This window comes from Sturnira hondurensis, unplaced genomic scaffold (genome assembly GCF_014824575.4).
Source record: "Sturnira hondurensis isolate 20B ecotype Veracruz unplaced genomic scaffold, ASM1482457v3 Scaffold0007217, whole genome shotgun sequence".
In the NCBI taxonomy this organism is placed as follows: domain Eukaryota; kingdom Metazoa; phylum Chordata; class Mammalia; order Chiroptera; family Phyllostomidae; genus Sturnira; species Sturnira hondurensis.
In genome coordinates this window covers 1,282,079-1,300,341 of record NW_028079848.1, presented here as the reverse complement: position 1 = coordinate 1,300,341, position 18,263 = coordinate 1,282,079, and the positions used below count along the sequence as shown (strand labels likewise).

Genomic DNA, 18,263 nt, shown 5'->3' with positions numbered 1-18,263 from the left:
CGCAGGGACCTGTGCGGCTAGGTGGCGGCTGCACTCACAGGGAAACCGTTCCACGGCGATGGCGGTGAGAAGAGGTGGAGGATGTGAGGTCCCAACACTGTCATCCGTCCCCAGAGGAAGGGGACGTCCTCCCTGACCGCCGCCCCAGGAAGGGCAGTGCCTAGAAAGGGCACAGTGGGCTTTGTCTCCCGTCCCCCACCCACGGCCTCCGTTCATCAAATTCGGATAAAAATAAGTATCTTTGATAGATGTAAGTTCAGTTTATCTTCATTACCAGCCCAAATACATTACTTATTGGAGAATCACAGAATCCAAAAAGATCTCACTGTTCTTTTGGTCTAGACTTCTGTCTATTTGCGAGACTCCCCCTGTGACCTCTGCGTGGTCATCCAGCTCCGCGGCCCTTTTCAGGGGCTGTGGCGACCCGCCCCCCCAGTAGCCTCGGTCCCGTGTTGAGCTGCCGTAGTCCTGACGAAGAGCTGTTACCCGGAGCAGAGTCTTTGTTTTAACTGCTGGGCACTGGCCGGTGCCGTTGGCCCCCTCACGATCTGTGCAGAGCGCGTGCGTGAGCCATCACAGCGGCGGTTCGGGCGTGTTTGTCTGTTTCCTGGCCCTCAGGGGACCCAGCTGACGTCTCTCCTATAAATGCTTTCTGCAGGTTTGGGTGGATGGCTCTTTCAAGGAAGCGGCCTTCTAGTCGTTTGCCCCAGGTCGTAACTAGGTGTGGAGTTGCAGTGTTTCTGCTGAAATGATTGTGCTTCTTCCCCTTTGTGAGTGAAGAACAGTGAGAGTTTCTGGTGTCCGTTCTTCCCCTTTTGGGATAAACGCAGCTTGGTCACGATGTGTTATTTTTAATTTCCTGTTAGAATTAGCTTACAAGAGCAACCAGCCGATGATTTACTGCCTTTATCTGGTTGGGGAGGGGGTCAAGATTGGTTCTCGCTAATATGAAGGCCATGCATTGAATGGGCCATTTCTTACTAATAAAATCCTTCCTATCTTCTGTAAAAACTAAGAGGTCACACGTTCCCTGAAAGTTTGCCCTCTAGGGCTGGGGCTTTATGAAAGAAGGTTTTTATTGCCTTTTCCATTTTCAGGGATCCTTGCACATTTTCTGTTTTTGTTGGTTTCTGTATATCCAGAAATTCATCCACTTTGTCTAGGATTTCAAAATTCTGGGGTTTTGTTGTTGTATTTTGTTTTTTACTATTTTACTTCTTCCAGCTTTAGTAAAAACGATAAATGAAAATTGTGTTTTAAGGAGTACAGTGGGATGTTCTAATCCACATGTATCGGGTGAAATGATGGCCACGACAACACGGAACGCTCCGTGAACTGGCGTGTCCTCCTCGTGCGGGGACTGTGTTAACCTTTGTGTCGTTCCAGTCCAGTGTATGCGCTGCACAGGCAAGCCCCAGAGTGGAATTTTTGGCCACTTACATGTTTACGGTAGACTGAGTGCCACTCAGGCCGGGCACTGTCTTGGGTGCTGAGGATACAAACGAGAAAGAACAAGAGTAAGCCCCTGCCTTACGGAGCTTGAGTTCTGCCGGAGCAGACAGGCAACAAGCAACATAAAGACTATAAATGCAGCCCTGGCTGGTGTAGCTCAGTGGATTGAGTGCGGGCCTGTGAACCAAACAACTGTGGTTCAGTTCCCAGTCAGAGCACATGCCTGGGTTGCAGGCCGGTTCCCAGCAGGGGATGCACGAGAGGTTGATATTTCCCTCTTTCCTTCCCTTCCCCTCTAAAGGTAAATACATTTTAAAAATCTTTAAGAAAAGAATGTAAATACATACTGCTCTGTGTGGTGCTGTGTGCCAGAGAGCACCACAGAGCAGAGAGGTGTGGAGTGGAAGCATTCCCAGGTCAGACAGGGCAGCAGCAGGTGGGCTGACGGGCAGGTGCCCCCTGCGTGGAGACCCCAGTGGCCTGTGCAGAAATCTGGAGGGAAGGGCGCTCCGGGCAGTGGGAACAGCAAGTACCCCAGACAGGGGCCGACCTGACTTTTCAGTGTGGGGAGGAGGAGGCTGGGCTGGGAGGATCAGGGAGCAAGGGGAGGAGTCGGTGGGGCAGGAGGTGGGGCACGGGTGCCTGTAGGGTAAGATGGGCAGCCACTGGGGCAGTTGGAGCAGCGGAGTGGCAGCTTGGGACCTGCGGTGGCGCCAGGATGGACACGCACTGAGAGGGGGAGGAACCCGGGTGCAGAGCTAGAGATGGAGAGCAGTTAATAGGCTGTTCCGTCACGCAGACTCCATCCGGCGGCGACACGGGCTCCCAGCGGGGCGGGTGAGAGGATCTGGCCTCACCGTGCTTTCTGTGCATTAGCGTGTCGACGCACGCACACAGTGCTCACGGTGTGACCTCGCATGGCGTTTGAAGTCTGTTTCCTTTTGTGTTTTGTTAAGTTACGTGTTCCTTCTTTGAAATCTCTATCGGTTTGTCTTGCCAGTGGTTCTCAGCCTAAGGCTGTGGAGACCATAAGGACCCATGGAGAAGCTCAGAGACACGGGACAGGTGCACACTGACATTGAGCTCCTGGGGCCTGAGGGGGTGGGGCGGGCGTCCCATAGATTCCGACAGTTGTGCAGTGAAACTGGCCCTTCCAAGGGCGGCCCTCACTAAGACACTGACTCCTGCTTATTCACCCCGGCACAGAACTTGTGTTTTGATCTTGTGAATTCTCTCACACTCTAAACCCCAGGTCGCTGATTCCTGTCCTTTATTTAGTTCTTTCTTTGAGTTTCCTCGGTCGTCTTCCCAGCTTCTGACCTCACTTGCATCCCTACGGGTCCTCCGACTGCCGTCTTTGAAAATGGAGATTCCTGGCACACTCAGCCCGCCCCGCAGATCCGACGGGTGGGCACCGATGGGTGGGCGTCCGCTCCTGTTCCCTGAGCACCTGCCGGGCAGCTGGACGAGGGGGGTGGCGAGCTGGGGGGCCCCGGGCCGCACTGAGCGCCCCGCCCTCTGTGTTCCAGGTGCAGCATCTACAGGGCGTGTACAGTCTGCAGGAGCAGCACTTCTGGACCCTGTGTTCTGACGTGTACGTGGGGACCTTGAAGTTGGTGGTGGCACCGGACGCCGATGCCAGGTGGATTTTAAGCCAAACACATAACATTTTTACTCAGGTATGACTTTTTTTTTTTTAAATAACTTCCTTTAAGGGTCTCAGAGTGTATTGTCTCTACGGTTTGAGAAGCATTTACTCTTCAACCTGTGAAGTATATATATCTACTCACTACACTGTCCGGTAAAGATAATGTACTTGTTTTCCCAACCACAGAGGCAAACCCGGGAAGCCTTTGTATCGGTTGACACCGACCTGTGCCCTTTAAGAAAACTCAGATTCTCCTTTGCCATGCATCCTCCTCCGGGGACACGGAGGTCCCCTCTGGAACTGGAGGACCCGGACAGGTCTCAGGGGTGGCTCTGCAGGAGGCAAAGCTGGAGTCCCACCTGTGTGACTCCGCGGCTTCCAGCACCCTGCACTTTGCAAGTGTGTGGCGCTGCCGTTCATCCCTCGGGAGTGGACCATGAGGGACTGAGGGCGCAGGGGAGGGACAGCCCGGCCTTGGCCACCTACTGGACGGCATGCCCAGCTGGGGAACCTTTGCTCCTGCCCCCACCCTCTGGCCAGAGTGCCTGCTGGTCTCCTGGACAGTGCGTCCCCTGTGTTCCCTGGCCTTTGGCCATGAGACCGGGCTCCTCGAGCTGGAGCGAGCTGTGGGTTCAGGGCTGAGCATTGGCTGGGGTGCGCCGGGCCAAGGGGGTTCCTTGGGGAGCCTCAGAGGTGCTGGCTTTGAAAACGGTGGAAGCTGGCCCTTGGTTCAGCGGCTGCTTTGGTTTTGGAAACCGTGTTTAGATTTTGAAAATGTTAAGCCCCGAAAAGTATTTCAAGCCTTTTGTCAGCCAAGGGCAAGCCAGTTTCCTTCCATCCTCAGAAGGCCCCTGGGAGGCCCTGGGGACCGAGGGGAACTCCGGGGCGACCGGGACCGCCCTCTGTGGGGTGGAAACTGCTCCGGCCCTGACACAGGCTCCACCTGTTCCAGCCCCTTGTTTTTCCCTATTTTTGCCCCAGTAATGCAGGTGCATGTGTCCTTGGGAGATCCAGGGCTTCTGGGAACATTTTCATTTCAGGAAGTAAAATTTTAAAAATTTTAACTGTTGTTTTTTTAAATTAATTTATTTATTTTCAGAGTCAGAGGAAGGGAAGGAGAAAGAGGGAAACATCAATGTGTGGTTGCCGCTTGTACGCCCCCTACTGGGAACTGGCCTGCAGCCCACACGTGTGCCCTGACTGGGAATCGAACCTTTGGGTTCACAGGCCTGCGCTCACCCCACTGAGCACACCAGCCAGGGCGTAACCTTACTTGTAAATTTTTAATTACATCTGTTTTTTTTAGGTTTTACTTATCAGAGGTAATCAAATTCCAATGACTCCATTTTTGAGAAAAATAATCACACAAACGCACTAGGTTTGGACCTTCAGTACCCGTGGCCTCAGTTCCAAAAGACCAGAAGAAGGATTTTCTCAATAACAAGTTTTACTCTCTTTGGTTTTATGACATTTTTAGATGTCTTCTTATAGCTGACTTTAAATCCTACTTTAAGTAACACTTTTTGATTAAAAACTTACTAAAGTCTCTGAGGCTACACTGAGATGACTAATGACGTGGGAAGTTGGAGAAGTGTCACTTTCTAGTTTGTGTGTCAAACCGTGTTTTGTGACCGTTGGAGAACCGTGTACCGGGCGTGTCCTCCTTGCCCCCATTTTAATTGGTTCATCTTCAGTGGCTAAAGCAGTCGGCTCGCCGCGCACTAATGTAGCATTGGCGGTGTCCTCGCCGGTTCTCGTGCTCCTGTGGGATTAGTAATGAAGTGGCGGCCCAGTCTGTGCAGTCGTCAGAGCCGATACTACACCTGGTCTTGGCCCAGCGGCCTAGGAGGGATATGATAATCCAGCTTTTAAACTGCAAGGTTTCCTGTTGGCATTGAAAAGGTCCTTTCTGTCACTCTCCCCTTGTGTTAGCTTTTTAAAAATGAGTTGTCATTTGGGATTTGACAAGACAGAAAGCTTATTTCTTTATGTTCAGTATTTAATGGGAGGAGAAAGTGGGACACTGGGTTAGGAAGGCAATTTAATACTTTGTTTCTTGTTTTAAACCGATGATCACCGGTCAGTTTTTTCAGTACACTTTTGTTCCGTTAGAAATAAGGTTTGAAGAAAAATCTAGACTATGCTTGGGGCTCACTGGCCTCCTGAATTCCACAGAACACAAAAGCCTATTGCACACCGTCTGGTCCCCAACAGAAACCTCTACCTTCCTGTCTTCCTTCCACCTTTCCTTCCGCCCATTTCTCTTCTGCCCGTTAAGCCCTGAGCCCCCGGCGTCCTGCTTTGGCGGTTTGTGCTCTGTTCTCCAGCCTCAAAATAGAAGTCCATGCTGATACCCAGGAAGGAGCCCGAAAGCCTCCGCACGGGCCCCAGTGGGCGCTCCCGAGCTTTGGAAACGCACCTCCGCCTCTCCCCTGCCTTGAGGCTCCCAGGAGCCCCTTTCGAGGGGGCAGCTGTTGCTCAGCTCTTTGCACAGGTGCTCAGTTTGCTTGCAAGTCTCCATCTCACTTCGCCTTTCTTCAGCACACACACCTGGGGTTGGCCGGCACCCACACCCCTGAGGAGGTTAGGGCCAGCGACCATAGGGCGAGCGGCCAGCAGGTCCCTGGGCTTGCTGTCCCAAGTGCGTCCACCGGGTGTAAGCGCTCCCGCACGGGCCGATCGTGGTGGAAAAGCTGACGGCCTGGGCAGTCCTGCAGAGACTGTCGCCTCCTGTTTACAGAGAAAGGAACCCAGACCCACTTGATTATTGTCCATGGCTTGTAATTTCATCTCATTCACTAGTCACTAATTATGAGATGGTTTAGCGTTCACGTGGGAGAGTGAGACCGGTTTTCGAGACTGCACTTGAAAGCCAGCCCTTGGGCAGGGTGCTGCCCGGAGCCGGCAGGCTTTTGATCAGCGGGGTGCTTGTCCGTCCCCGTGGGGTGAACAGACCGATCAGACTACGCAGTCTGCATTCTTTGGAGAGCCCCCCCTTCTCTCTGCTTTGAAGGAAACTGAGAAAGGAAAGCAGGAGGCTGGGAAACTTGAGGCTGTCCCGGGAGGGCAGGCAGATGAAGCGGGGTGACTTGCTTAGACTGAGCTTCTGTGCGAAGCTGTGGCCCCTCGGCCCCTCGGGGGATGGGGAGTAATTAACTCCTCATTATGCAAAGACCGTGTACGCAGCCTCTTTGTTTCTCCACTTTCTGTCCTGCCTCAGCTTCACCGTCTCTTATCGCTGCCGTCTCTGTGTCCGCCCTTGGGCTTAGCCCAGCTGATTTCCCCAGTTCACTTTCATTAGGAAAGAAATTAAGCCCGCTTATTTTAGCCGTAGTGGTTTTGTCTTAAGGTTAGAGAATTTTACCGAGGGTGTTCCTAAGCTCCGTTGTTCTGGGCGCCATTTGGGTAGACTAAGTCAAATGTAATCAATCATAGTAGTTGGGTCCGTTCGCCTGTTGTAGCAGATGAAAATCCCTTTCTCCTATCACATGGCATCCTCACGGGAACATCTGGCATGTAGAGAGGGTTTGTTACATGTCGGTCAGGCACTGGGTGAATATAGAGCAATTTTGTGAGACATCTGGCATGTAGAGAGGGTTTGTTACATGTCGGTCAGGCACTGGGTGAATATAGAGCAATTTTGTGAGATAAGTAGGGTGGGTATTTTATCAACACTTATAAAATGAGCAAAATTAAACTGCTTTTCAGTTTTAGCTCAAAATCGTACAGATATTAAGGCCTGTCTTTTTTTCTGCCACAAACCTCTTCAAGGAGAGGGTGCTAGGAAGCTCATTTTCAGAGTCTAACTCGATCACGGCGAGGGTTTCTTTTTCAATCAGGCAGAAAGCTAGACCGTCTCTGTGCGGGGAGGCTCTGGGCTCGCCCAGCTCTTCCTTCCATTCAGGTGGTTCCTGCGTCCTCTTAGACGTCCTGGTGTTTGCAGGCCGTCGTCCCCGGATGCCAGGGGTGGGGCCAGAGGACCCCACAGTCACTGTAAGGAGGTAATGCCCGTGTTCTCCCCCCACTCTGGTCCCTTTCTCTCAACTGTTCCAATTTAACTCTTGTTCTATGGCTCCAACGTGAACTTGCTTATTGTCACCGATTGTGCGCTTTACTTAAATCGTTTTATTTGAAAGAAGGAAATTGGTGGGTTTTCAGCTCCTCCGGCAAATATTTACTGATTACCTACTGAGTGCTGGTTGCTCCTGCAGCTTCTGGGCCAGAGTCAGCATAGGCATGAGTCCTTTATCTTGGACAGATGACAGCCTGGTGGGAGAGCGACAGTGAACACGAAACCCAGCAGAGATGCTCCAGCGGGCCCGCAGGGGGTGGTGAGCGTGGGGCTCGGTGCCGAGGCCGGCGGCGTCTCCATGTTGCTCCGTTTTCCTCCGGCCTGGGGAGCACCGTCTGGCACGCTGGATCTGCTGGTTGGTGTATGACTTCCCTTCCTCCCTAGCTCCCGGTGGCATGTAAACTCCAGGAGCACAAGGGTGTCTTTTCCCAGTTTGGCTCACCGTCGCATTCCCAGGGCCCGCACAGGGCCGGGAAACCAGGAGGTGCCCAGGGAGTAATTGCCAGGCAGACGAATTGCACGGGAGCTGTACAGGGAGGTGGGTGTGGGCCTTGCTGGTGTCTGAGTGGAGAAGTGATGGAGGGGCTGTGTCACCCGGCTCTCCTGAGGATCACTGTTCCACTCGAAGGACCGTGCAGCTGCCGCAGAGTGAGCAAAGGGAGAAGGGTCAGAGCTGGGGTCAGAGGGCAGCCAGAGGCCGTGGTCATCACCACAGGGCTTGGCAGGCCGAGGAAGGATGGAGGAAGGTGAGCTGGCGCGGGGTTGGGCGGTGGAGTGGCACCGCCGTGGCCTCAGCGCTGGAGGTAGGCGGGGGTGTCGCGGGGACGGAGGCTGCTGCGAATCGGGCAGGTGTGAGTGGCCCAGCGAGGGCAGCGGTGCGGGCAGTGGGGCGCTCGGAGTCCGCATCTGCAGTGTTCGGTTGTGACACTGAGGGCGGAGCTGAGCTGTCGGGGTGAAGAGCCACTGGTCTGAGGGGAGGACATGGTGTCCCGGTTGGCTGTGGTGATGCTTGTCTGGGAGAGGACAGGCAGGCTCTGGCCTGGGGTGCCCATGTGGGAGGGTGCGCCTGCGGAGGCGCCAACGGGCTGGGGACTGGATGAGGCCCTAGGGCAGCGGCCCCAGCCTTTCTGGCACCAGGGACCGGTGTCCTGGAAGGACCGTTTTCCTTGGACCAGAGATGAAGCGCGGGAAGTGGGTGGGGGGTGGTTTCAGGTGATTCAAGCACGTCACGTTCAAGCCCTTCTCCTGCTGTGTGGCATGGTTCCCAACAGGCCACGGACCGTACACGTCCGAGGCCCACGGCGGGGACCCTGCCCTGGGGGACAAGTGTAGAAAAGAGGGGGCCCAAGGACTGAGCCTGTGGGGGTTTCCGTTTAGGGATTGAAGACAGGAGGGCGGGCCAGCCAAGGGCGTGAGAAAGATCGCTGGGTGAACTGACACAGGGAGAGTGGTGTTTGAGCAGGGGAAGCCCTCGCCCGTCCTTGCTGAGAAGTGAGCACAGAGAGGGGACTGAGAACTGAGCAGAGCACCTCCGAGGTGCCCTTGACAAACTGCAGCGGGGCGGCAGCCAAGTGTCAGTGGGGACAGGTTCGGGAGAGAGGACAGAGGGAGTGGCAGATGGCAGACAGAGAAGAAGCCAGGAGCCGGTAGGCACGTGGCGACCGCAGGAGGGTTAGAGGGGGCTGCTTTGTGATTTCGAGGCTGACAGCCCAGCTCTGCAGTGTCCTCAGCGGGGATTGTGGAGGGTGGGCAGTGACCTCAGTCTCCACCAGTCACTGGCACGGGCAGGAAACCAGTGCCTGGCTGGCTTTCGTAGGAGTAAATGGAGGCTCTTGTAGTGATGTGTGGACGACCTTGTCCTCAAATAAACTGGTGGGCTCATGATGATGAAAAATAGAGAATTATTTCTCCAAAGCAGAGGGAATCCCTTTTCAAAAAATCATTTTTTTACTACTTTCCCGAACTGTATAGTTTGCTTTGGGGCTGGATTGATATTCTCATTCTTTCTTTTGCTTTCACACTTTTCAGGCCGGAGTGAGACAGCTGTATGTACAGATTGACTTCGCTGCCGTGTGAGGAATGAAGAGAAACTGCTTCTCCGGGACCGAAGTTGCCTGGTACTGTACCCAGCTGTTTAACAGAGAGAGTGTCACTGCGGCTCCCTTGCACGGGGCAGACGGGACCAGCCGCTGGCGCCCCGAAGGGGTTCACAGCTGGGGGGGCGAGAACCGAGACCCGAGACCCTCTCTCCTGGACCTTGGGCCTGGTCCTTGGTGCCTGCCCCTCTCGACTGTTTGGATTTCTGAGCTCTCTGGGTTTGTTCCAGGGTGCCGTTTTTGTTTGTTGCTTTGTTTCTCTTTTCTCGTTTCCTTCCCGGTGTCCTCAGGCCACCCCTCCTCCCGGCCAGTACAAAGGGCAGCTGCGGGCCTCCAGTCATGGGGACGGTCCTCACTGAAGTGGCTGCAAACCGCTTCTTTCATTCCCACAAGACCAGTGTTATTAAAAAGAGAAAGAAAAGAAATGGAAATCTTTTTTACACGTAATGTCACGGTTGCTGACGTTCTTCAGTATAATCATATGTTTGTGAAATTGTTTGTACCTTGCAAACTTACGAACCAAACCATATTGGGTTTTCCAAGTGCCTTCGTCCCAGAAAATGTACTCGCCAGCAGAGACATCTACCGTCGTGTGTGTTTTTTAGATAGCTATTCTGTGATCTGTACAAAATAAGGCTCTTGTTAGTAATGTGTACGGATTGTCACTCTGTGTGCTTCCGGCAGAGGTCTAGCTGTATGGAAATTTTCCTTTTATTGCTCTATCTTGTCAAAAAAATAAAAGGTAATGTTTTGCTTTTTAAATCCAATTTGACGATCACATTAAACTGGTTTGTGGATCGTGTTGTCCCAACTCTGCAGACGCATCTGTTATAAAGGTTGTTCGGACTTTCTCCGGCTGCTAAATTCCAAATTCCTGCACGAGCTGCCACGTCTGGGACCATCTTTCCTCCGTCCGTCTGTCCTTGCTGATCTTTGAGGGTGTTGTCAATGAAAGGAAAAGGCAACGTGCCGTGAAGACAGAAACGGCTGGATGGTGCCCTTTGGCTTTGTCGCTGTTCAGATGCCGCGTCACAGGCCGATTCTCCTGTGCGGCCATTGCACCGGTGCCGGTAGCAGCACCCAGCCACTGCGTCTGGGCCGGCGAGGTCCAGGGGGCGGGGGGCAGTTCTCCCCACACTGGTGTCTTGGGGGCTGCCAGGTCAGCTGGTTTCCGGGGGCCTGTGTGTTTGGAGAGTAAAACTGCAATGTGAGACAAGTGTTTGACCAGTCTGTGCAAACACACTGTCGCACTGCACGTCCTTTCATCCCCACGCGTGTTCCCTTCGATGTTTGAGGACGTGAGACTGTCGGGAGACCAAGACCCCGCAGGATGGAAACGACTGGGGAACGCAGATCGGTGATGAGCACGTTCTCACGGCGCGGCAGAAACTGCTGTTGACCTTGTCTAAGGTCTAGTTTCCTTTTCCCCATTTCTTACCCACAATTTATGAGCTGCACTAAAACCACGCTGCTCTCTTCCTGCTTCTCTGACCTCCTGCAGGTGGCCATGAACTCTCCCTTGTCTCCTTTCTGCAGACTGGTATTTTCAAAACCCTTTTTCTTAACTGCCAGGCAGTTCTGAAGCCCTGCTTTCCTGCAGTGAAATGTGCTTATCAGCTGGACCAGTGGTTGGGGGGAACGGGTGCAAGGAGAGGTCCTGACGCTGCTGCTGCCGCCTTGTCGTGAGAGTCAGAACGAAGCCCCTTCCAAGGCTCACCCACTGCCAAGCCTGCTGGAACCCTGGGCTGCACGCGGGGTTCAGGCCTTATGGGAAATGCCATGTGGGCGAAGGCAGGGATTTAGGACATGTGTCCTTAAAAACTAACTCTGTGTAATTGTGATATTGCCCACGTGGAGAGAACATCTGCACTGGCTTGTAAAACCCGTGAGTGATGCTGAAGGTCGACTCTGCCTCCCGCTGAGGCCTCCCTTCCGTGCGACGTGGTGGTCAGTCGATACACAAGGGCAGGAGAGTGGTTCTTTCTTTCCTGGGTAAGACGTGAATGTAGGGAATCCCAGAGTGATGGAACGTCTAATCTCGCACCTGCCCCAGAGATGGCCAGCTCCTGTCGTTTGGCCGGTCGGCATTCACACGTGCGCTTTAATTAAATGTTTTTAAGCTTGCCTGTGCAGCAGTAAAAAAATAGGGAAAAAAGCAATTTTTCCCACACTTTGAGGAGTTGCTTTGTTTTATTGGTGTTCCTGGCCCAGATGTGTTGCTAAAGTAGATAATTTCACTGAGAAATAACTAGTTAATTATTGTTATAAAATAAATTGAGAATGTCCTTATGGTTGGGCTGACCTTGGGGCAGCAGGGGGTGGAAATCTCAGTATCTGAGTATAATTCTGCTAATATTTCAAAAACCAAAATACTCTGGGAGAGCCAATTTCTCTCACTCAGGGAAAGTTTACTTTGCCAAGTAAACGTCCCGAAGCAGAAGTATCTGCACTGGTTCTGTGCCTCCGAGTCCAGGTTAAACTGGTCAAGAAGAAGGACTCACCCTCCTGTGGCCCTCATCCTGCTGAGTCCCCGGGCACCTTGGTGAGGGACAAGGCCTAGTTCGTCCGTAGCTCCGTGCTCCCCACGGTCATCTCATGTCACCTTCTGCCGAGGCCAACGGAAGTGTGCTCACATGTCCTGGGTGCTGTGAGTCCCCTGCATTCGGACGCCTCAGCTTTGAGGCCAGTAACCACAGTACCGTGACCGCCGTGCACTTTGCGAAGCAGCCAAATCCCTGACCCCGAGTACGATTGGTCAGAGTCCTCTGATGTTTTTGCCTGTATCGTCCACATTGTCAGTTATTAACGCAGGCATCCGCATGGAGAATGCCAGGGCTTAAGAACAAAAATATTTCATGGCTTGACATAGAACCTGACATCCGAGGTGACTGTCCTTCCAAGCAGTCCGCTCTGCCTCCCATCTTTCAGATGAGAACGTTAAGCCCAGGAACGCTGGCCCGTCCTCACGGTCACAGAGACCAGTCGTGGCCGAGCCAAGACCAGACGTCAGGTCGTGTGCTTTCCGGAGCCACCGCCTCACGTGCCGCCTGCCTTCCCGTAAACGTGGCGAGAAAGCATTTGTAAACAGAGGACATCTGACTTCCATTTTTGGTACATGAACGCACTTTATAAATGGAGTTTTACTGTCTCATTTTTCATGTGTACTGATGACGTTTAGAATAGCATTTCCATAGTATTCTCTATGGGAGATATAAGTAGAATTGTTTACTTTTTTACTCTTGTGAAGCCGGTTCCCGATTTTTACACACCTGATGACGTCTGTGCGTTGGGGCCTTCTCGCCTCTGCACGGATTTTCCTGGTCATTTGCCCGCGGCTCGTTGCAGCGTAAGGGTCACTTGTTCTTTGCTTTGCGCGTGTTCTGTGAGCTCGGGTGCTCTGTGGCAGTCGGGCCCGTTGGCGGGTCCTGTCATTTGTCTTGCGCCTTCCGTTCTCCGTGCCCGGAGCGTCTCTGAACGTCCAGCGTTGTTCTCGGAGCCGCACAGCGTTGGGCAGTGAAGCTGGTGTGGAATGAAATGGACTCTATAATTCAGTAGGGTGAAGTTTTGAACTCTTAATCAGAATCCCAAATGCTAAACCGTTGGCTTTCATCTCTCCATGTTGGCATTCATGACCCTGAGAAATGTTTTTTGGTCACCGTCCTCAAAACAAATTAGTTTCCAATTCACAAGATCTTTGGAAAAAAGGAAATTATTTTATTGTTTAAGGAACACTGATTGAACGTTTCAGTAATGGAAGACTGTTTGGAGACACATCCCCCAGAAGCCTCAGTGACTCAGATCTTGGCCCCAGATCAGGACAGGCTTTGGCTTCGGTTCCACCGTCTTCTAACCAAAATTATCCAGAAAGAAAGAAAGGTTGGGGTTTAACCTTTAGTAAGTGTTCCTGCGTCGGGCTCTGTGCGTGGCCGTTTTCATGTTCTCGTTGGAAACCCCCATGTTTCTACAAAGAATTTTGAGTGGTTTATGATTGACAGCGTTTTCAGATACGGCTTCTCTTCTGATCCTCCTGCCGCCGCCACTTTACAGGTGAGGAAGCTGCAGCCGAGAAGGCGGGGCCTGGCCTGGGGGAGCGGTGCTCCCCACGGACTTGGCAGTCTGGGCTCTGCACTCCCTCCCTTTCCTGTGTCTGCCTGAACAAGTTCAACACCCAGACCCTGGAAGCTGTCGCCGAGCTGACGCGAAAGATAAAAGGAAACAGTTTTCCTGGCACTCAGGGAGGGACTGGCCAGGGGACAGTCAGGGCCAGTGTGAGTCGGAGAGACGGGCCTCCTGGCCCGGATCAACCCCGGAGGGTGCTGCCTTTCTGAAGTGCCGACTGCCGGTCACTTTGTGCGGCCCGAGAGGGGTGGCCGGGATCGATGTGCATTTCACTTTATGGACACCTTTTGGGGAGGAGTAACTCCATTTCATAATCAGCAGTAATCTGTGCTTACACTTAATACCATTTCACTTTGAACTCTTCCCGCAGCTTTCAGAATTTATCATTTGTAATTTTGATCGTGCTGTCGGAAAACAATGTCTAACTCATCCTGTTCCCCCCGCACTCAGCGTGGATTCGCACTTAGGATGCGCAGTAGACGTTCAGTGAGGGAGTGGATACTGGTGTCAGGGTCGTGTGCTGGTGACTGCAAAACCCCGAGCAGCTTTTCGGTGGCATTTTTGCCCAGATAAGCGACTTTCCATCCCCTCGGGCCCTTTCTTCCCAGGCCACCCCGGGAGCTGGTCCTTCATCTTCACGCCGAAGCTGTGCCGATGCCCAGCTCTGGGCCATTTCGAGTATCATGGGACGGGAATGAGGCAGACAGGGCCTGGAACCTGGGTCACTTGAATTTTGTCTTTGGCATCCAAGTAAGAAGCCGCACTGTGTCCTTTGTCTTTAAGGACTGTTGCCAGACCCACGTCACTCTGAGGCCCTGGGCAGAATGTGCCTTCGATCTCCTGCGCCCCAGGAGGGGTGTCCAAAACCCTTCCCCAGAGAGATGCTCAAGGTGCTTCCGTAACAACACCACCCCACGTAGGAAGGGTTTAAATGCTCCGAGGATAGTTCTGAGTCTTTTCAACTCTTTTCCTCGCTAGACACTAAATGTTAGTGGAGCTTCTCTGTATCTCCTCGCTTACCTTGCACTCCTTCCCATTGCTCCTGCCGGTAGACTTCTCCTTCTGCTGGTGAAAGCAAAGCTTTGCCTGTGTGAATCCTGTTTCCCCACCACCTGTCGTGCCGCGGCCGGGCTCAGGGCAGGTTCTGGGTTGAACGAGATGCATCTCCGAGGCGAGTTGGCCAAGAGATCCCAATCCTTCCTCTAAAAGCAGCAAATTCAGTGGCTTTCCTGCCCAAGTGGGATTCTGCCCCAGCACTTCTGAGTGTGGCCAGTACACAGAATGGGCCCTTTATATGAGAAATACTGTGAATGAAGAATTGCCAAATCCCTCCTGGTGTGTTCCCTGTGCCCCTTCCCCTCCTCACCTCCGGTCTTGAATGGCTGCTGAGCACGTGGCCCAGTTGGAATGTGGGTTGGACTCCTTCTGTGAAGATCGGGGCCATCACGCATTCCCGACAAGTGCTCAAGTGCAAGGCCAGTGCAAGGCCAGGCTTGCCCGCCCACCTCAAGGGCTGTTGTGATTCGGTTTGCACACACACGCACGCACGCACGCAGGCGAGCAACTCCGATTCGCCGAAGTACAACACAACAACTCTGTCATGTTGACGCCACTTTTTGTTACCTGAAGACCTTTTTGTATGTTTTGTGTAACCTCAGATGTATTTAAAAAGAATAAACAGCTGTATCAAAATTCTTCCAATAAAATTTCTGTTTAAAAATCTTCTCCTGGATCATGTCCATCAGTCCTATCAGCCGAGAAGAACACTGAACCTGTCAGCCCCGGGGCGGGGGGTGGTCCTGGGGGGTGCGGGGTGCGAGGGAAAGGCAATGGTCTGGGCACCTCGCCGAGCCTCGCGTTCTCGCCTTTACCTCAGAGCCGGGCTTCAGCGCTCATTTCCAGATCTTTCCACGCACTCAGGGTGTTCTGTCCCCTCGTTCTCTCGGGGCGACCTCAGCTCACAGGGAATGCGGACCGAGAGCACCTGATGGGCGCCTCCGCTGTCCTGCCAGTTTCTCCCTCTGCGATCAGAAGGAATTCTTTGTCCAGGTAAGTTTTCCACCACCCAGAGCCCCCTCCTCTTGCCTTGTCAGACCCTCCCCTCCAAGTGGCCCTTCTCCCGTGTCCGTCCCTGCCCCGCGGTGAGGGCCTGCCCCCTGTGTGGCCAGACAGTGCGTGGGGGGCCCACCCAGGCTCCTCCACTTCTGCCGGCCCCTTCCCTGGCTCCTCCCGACGGGGCCCCACTGCTCCCCAGCCTGCAGGAAATCAAAGGCCGTTGTGGCTTCTTGTGGCGGCCATGGCAGAAGTACCAGCATCTCAGACTCAACAGAGAAAAACCCGAGATCAAGCTTTTCCCCTGAGATCTTAGAAAATTCAACGCTGCCACCTCTGTGTCCTGGGCCCTTGTCACAAAGCCCTTCTCCTTGTTCCTCTGCGGTCTTGTAGAGTCACCTTCTGTGTCCCCACCGTCCTGTGCGCCTCACGGACGACCGCGCACAGATTCACTCTGAGGGACTGCCTGGCTTCTCGTCCATCCCGGGCACCCCCAACCTACCCCCACCCACAAACAGTCCTGGTCTTCGGCAGGAAGCCTGAGAAGTTTCTGCTGAGTGAGATGGTGGCCCAGGCCTTTTGAACCCGTCCCCTGCCCAGGTTTCCTGACCGCCTTCTGGGCCCATCTGCGTCCTGGACTTTGACCTGCTGGGTCTCCAGCACCTGCCAGACCCCCTGCCTTTCCTGTGTTCTGTGGAACTGGCCTCTGACCCGCTGAGGTCCACTGGGACCTGCCAACCCCCCCCCCCCCGGCCCCAGGCAGCCGCCTCTGCTCACACGCAGGGTTGGACATGTCATTCACTGTGACATTTCGCTCCCTGAGCTGGAGGGGCTTCTTCCCCCCCCACAGAGGCCTCCCTGTGTTTTCTAAAACATCTAGCCTCTGTCCGCCGATGCCGGGAATCGTGAGGGCTCCCCAAATGCACTCCGAGTCCAGGTCCCTTTGAACGCTCTAGAAACTCCTTGTTTTTCCCTCTGAGTTCAATCTCATCACCCACGATAGGGCAACGAGCAAGCTCTTTATCGGTCTAGACCAGAGAAACGGCAGAGATGGGGGTGGCAGGCAGGGCCGCGACAGAGGTAGGTACAATGACAGCGACTTAGAATCTGTCACTCTGTACAGAAAAGAAGAGAAAGGAGGCACCTGAATGGGACTAGAACTCATGACCACAGTCTGTCCGCTCACCCAGTTGTACCTCCAGGCTCTAAAAACATCTACCGTGAGGTTCAGGCTCAGCACACGCTACCCACATGTAAATGGACAAGTCGCTTTATCGGATGAATTCCTATGACCAAGAGGGGCCGTAACGGCAGCCGGAAGGTAACATTCAAAAGGCAGCAAGGCAACCACAGGAGAATGGGACCCTGTAGGACAGCCCCTGCGAAAGCCAACGATTAAACACAAAATTATGCAGAAACAAAAGTGCTCCCCAAAGTCTTTCCTGCATATGGGCACATACTAGTATTTTAAAAGGGCATAGAAGCAGGCAAATAATTTGATTCCCACCTCAGCACAGGCCGTTTTACAGCAATTAGAATCCTTGCTTGCCACGTTGAAAATTACACATAAACAAGGTCTTTGGGATTAGCCATCACCTGTCCCACCCTGGGCTGCAGATCAGACTGCTATTCCACGTGACAAGACGAACTGACTGCATTTTCAGTTCTCTTCGTTGGAGCCACAACCTCCCGCCCAGGCGATCCTGCCCTGGTGGGCAGCCGCTGGGGAACCCTCAGGCCACCCTGTGACCGGCATTCTTCTCTGAGGGGCGGAGCCCTGGTTTCAGGCAGACCCCTGTTGCTTTTACCCCCTTGACCCCCTCGCCACATGGATCAGGATGGAGGCCCGATCAGGAAGGCATGCGACACGGTCACAGAGTTCAGGGACTAGGCTCCAAGTGTCTGGCCAGATGACCAAAATGAGGAGCCTGAGAACCAGGAAGCAGCGAGATCGTGGAGAGAAGGCAGCACAGGAAAGCAACCTCATCCAGCTGTTTACGATCCACAGATTCACACTGTCACCTGTATGGGGACCTGGTCCTCCCTAGCACTCACACAGCCCCCCACACCCCCTGGGTCAGTGAGACGGGCCAACTCATTTCTCGAGTGCACCTCTGGGACCCGGGGGAAACCCACACAGACATGGGGAGACGCACCAGCTCCACACAGAGAGGGGCCCCGGCTGGGGCCAGTGATTTTTCTCATCTATGCTACAACCAGATGTTATTTCCAGGAACTGCTGCCCATGGACGTGAAGCTGCTGGACATCGCCCCACACACAGCACCGAGGCCGTGTCCTCCTGCCCTCCACCCTTCCTTGTCCCTCAGCTTCGGTCATTTCGAGTCACCCGTCACCTGCGCTCTGCTATTAAGTCCCACCATTTGGGTTTGGGTTGGTGGGTGGGTTTCCATTTCTCTACTGGGGGGTGCCCAGCTTCGCTCCTTCACTCCAAATCTAAGTCTAAGGGCCGCTCTGGTGTCTCGTGTGTGGATTCCCGCACCTGGGCTGTGTCGGGGTCTCCTTCTGCGAGTACCTCCTATTTCTGTAGCAGTCTAGTGATTGCTCTATGGTACAGAGCCCCCCGTTTGGTCATCCCACCCTGGCAGGGGGAGCTCAGCTCTAGCAGGCAGTGAACTTATCAGCTGAGCACCTCGGTTTTACCTTACGTTAAAGGTCTGGCCCGTAGTTTCAGCGCAGATTGCTACTCCTGGGAAGAACCCTCATTCCTAATACCTGGCTGTCCCGAGGATCGGATGGAAAGCCCAAAATGCTTACCAAGCCTTCTCACCTGTCAGAATTCAAACTCAAAACTTGTCTCTTTGC

At 53.6% G+C, this 18,263-nt stretch overlaps 1 protein-coding gene across 1 annotated transcript in view; it reads left to right on the top strand.

The window, feature by feature from the left end:
• Positions 1–12,997, top strand: part of SLC30A7 (solute carrier family 30 member 7) — a 47,319-nt gene extending 34,322 nt beyond the window's left edge. The window contains exons 10-11 of the mRNA XM_037051319.1: positions 2,982–3,131; positions 9,201–12,997. Of these exons, the coding sequence (XP_036907214.1) occupies positions 2,982–3,131; positions 9,201–9,248 (198 nt within the window). The 3' untranslated portion in view covers positions 9,249–12,997. The remainder of the gene's footprint in view (positions 1–2,981; positions 3,132–9,200) is intronic.
• The last annotated feature ends 5,266 nt before the right edge of the window (positions 12,998–18,263 follow it).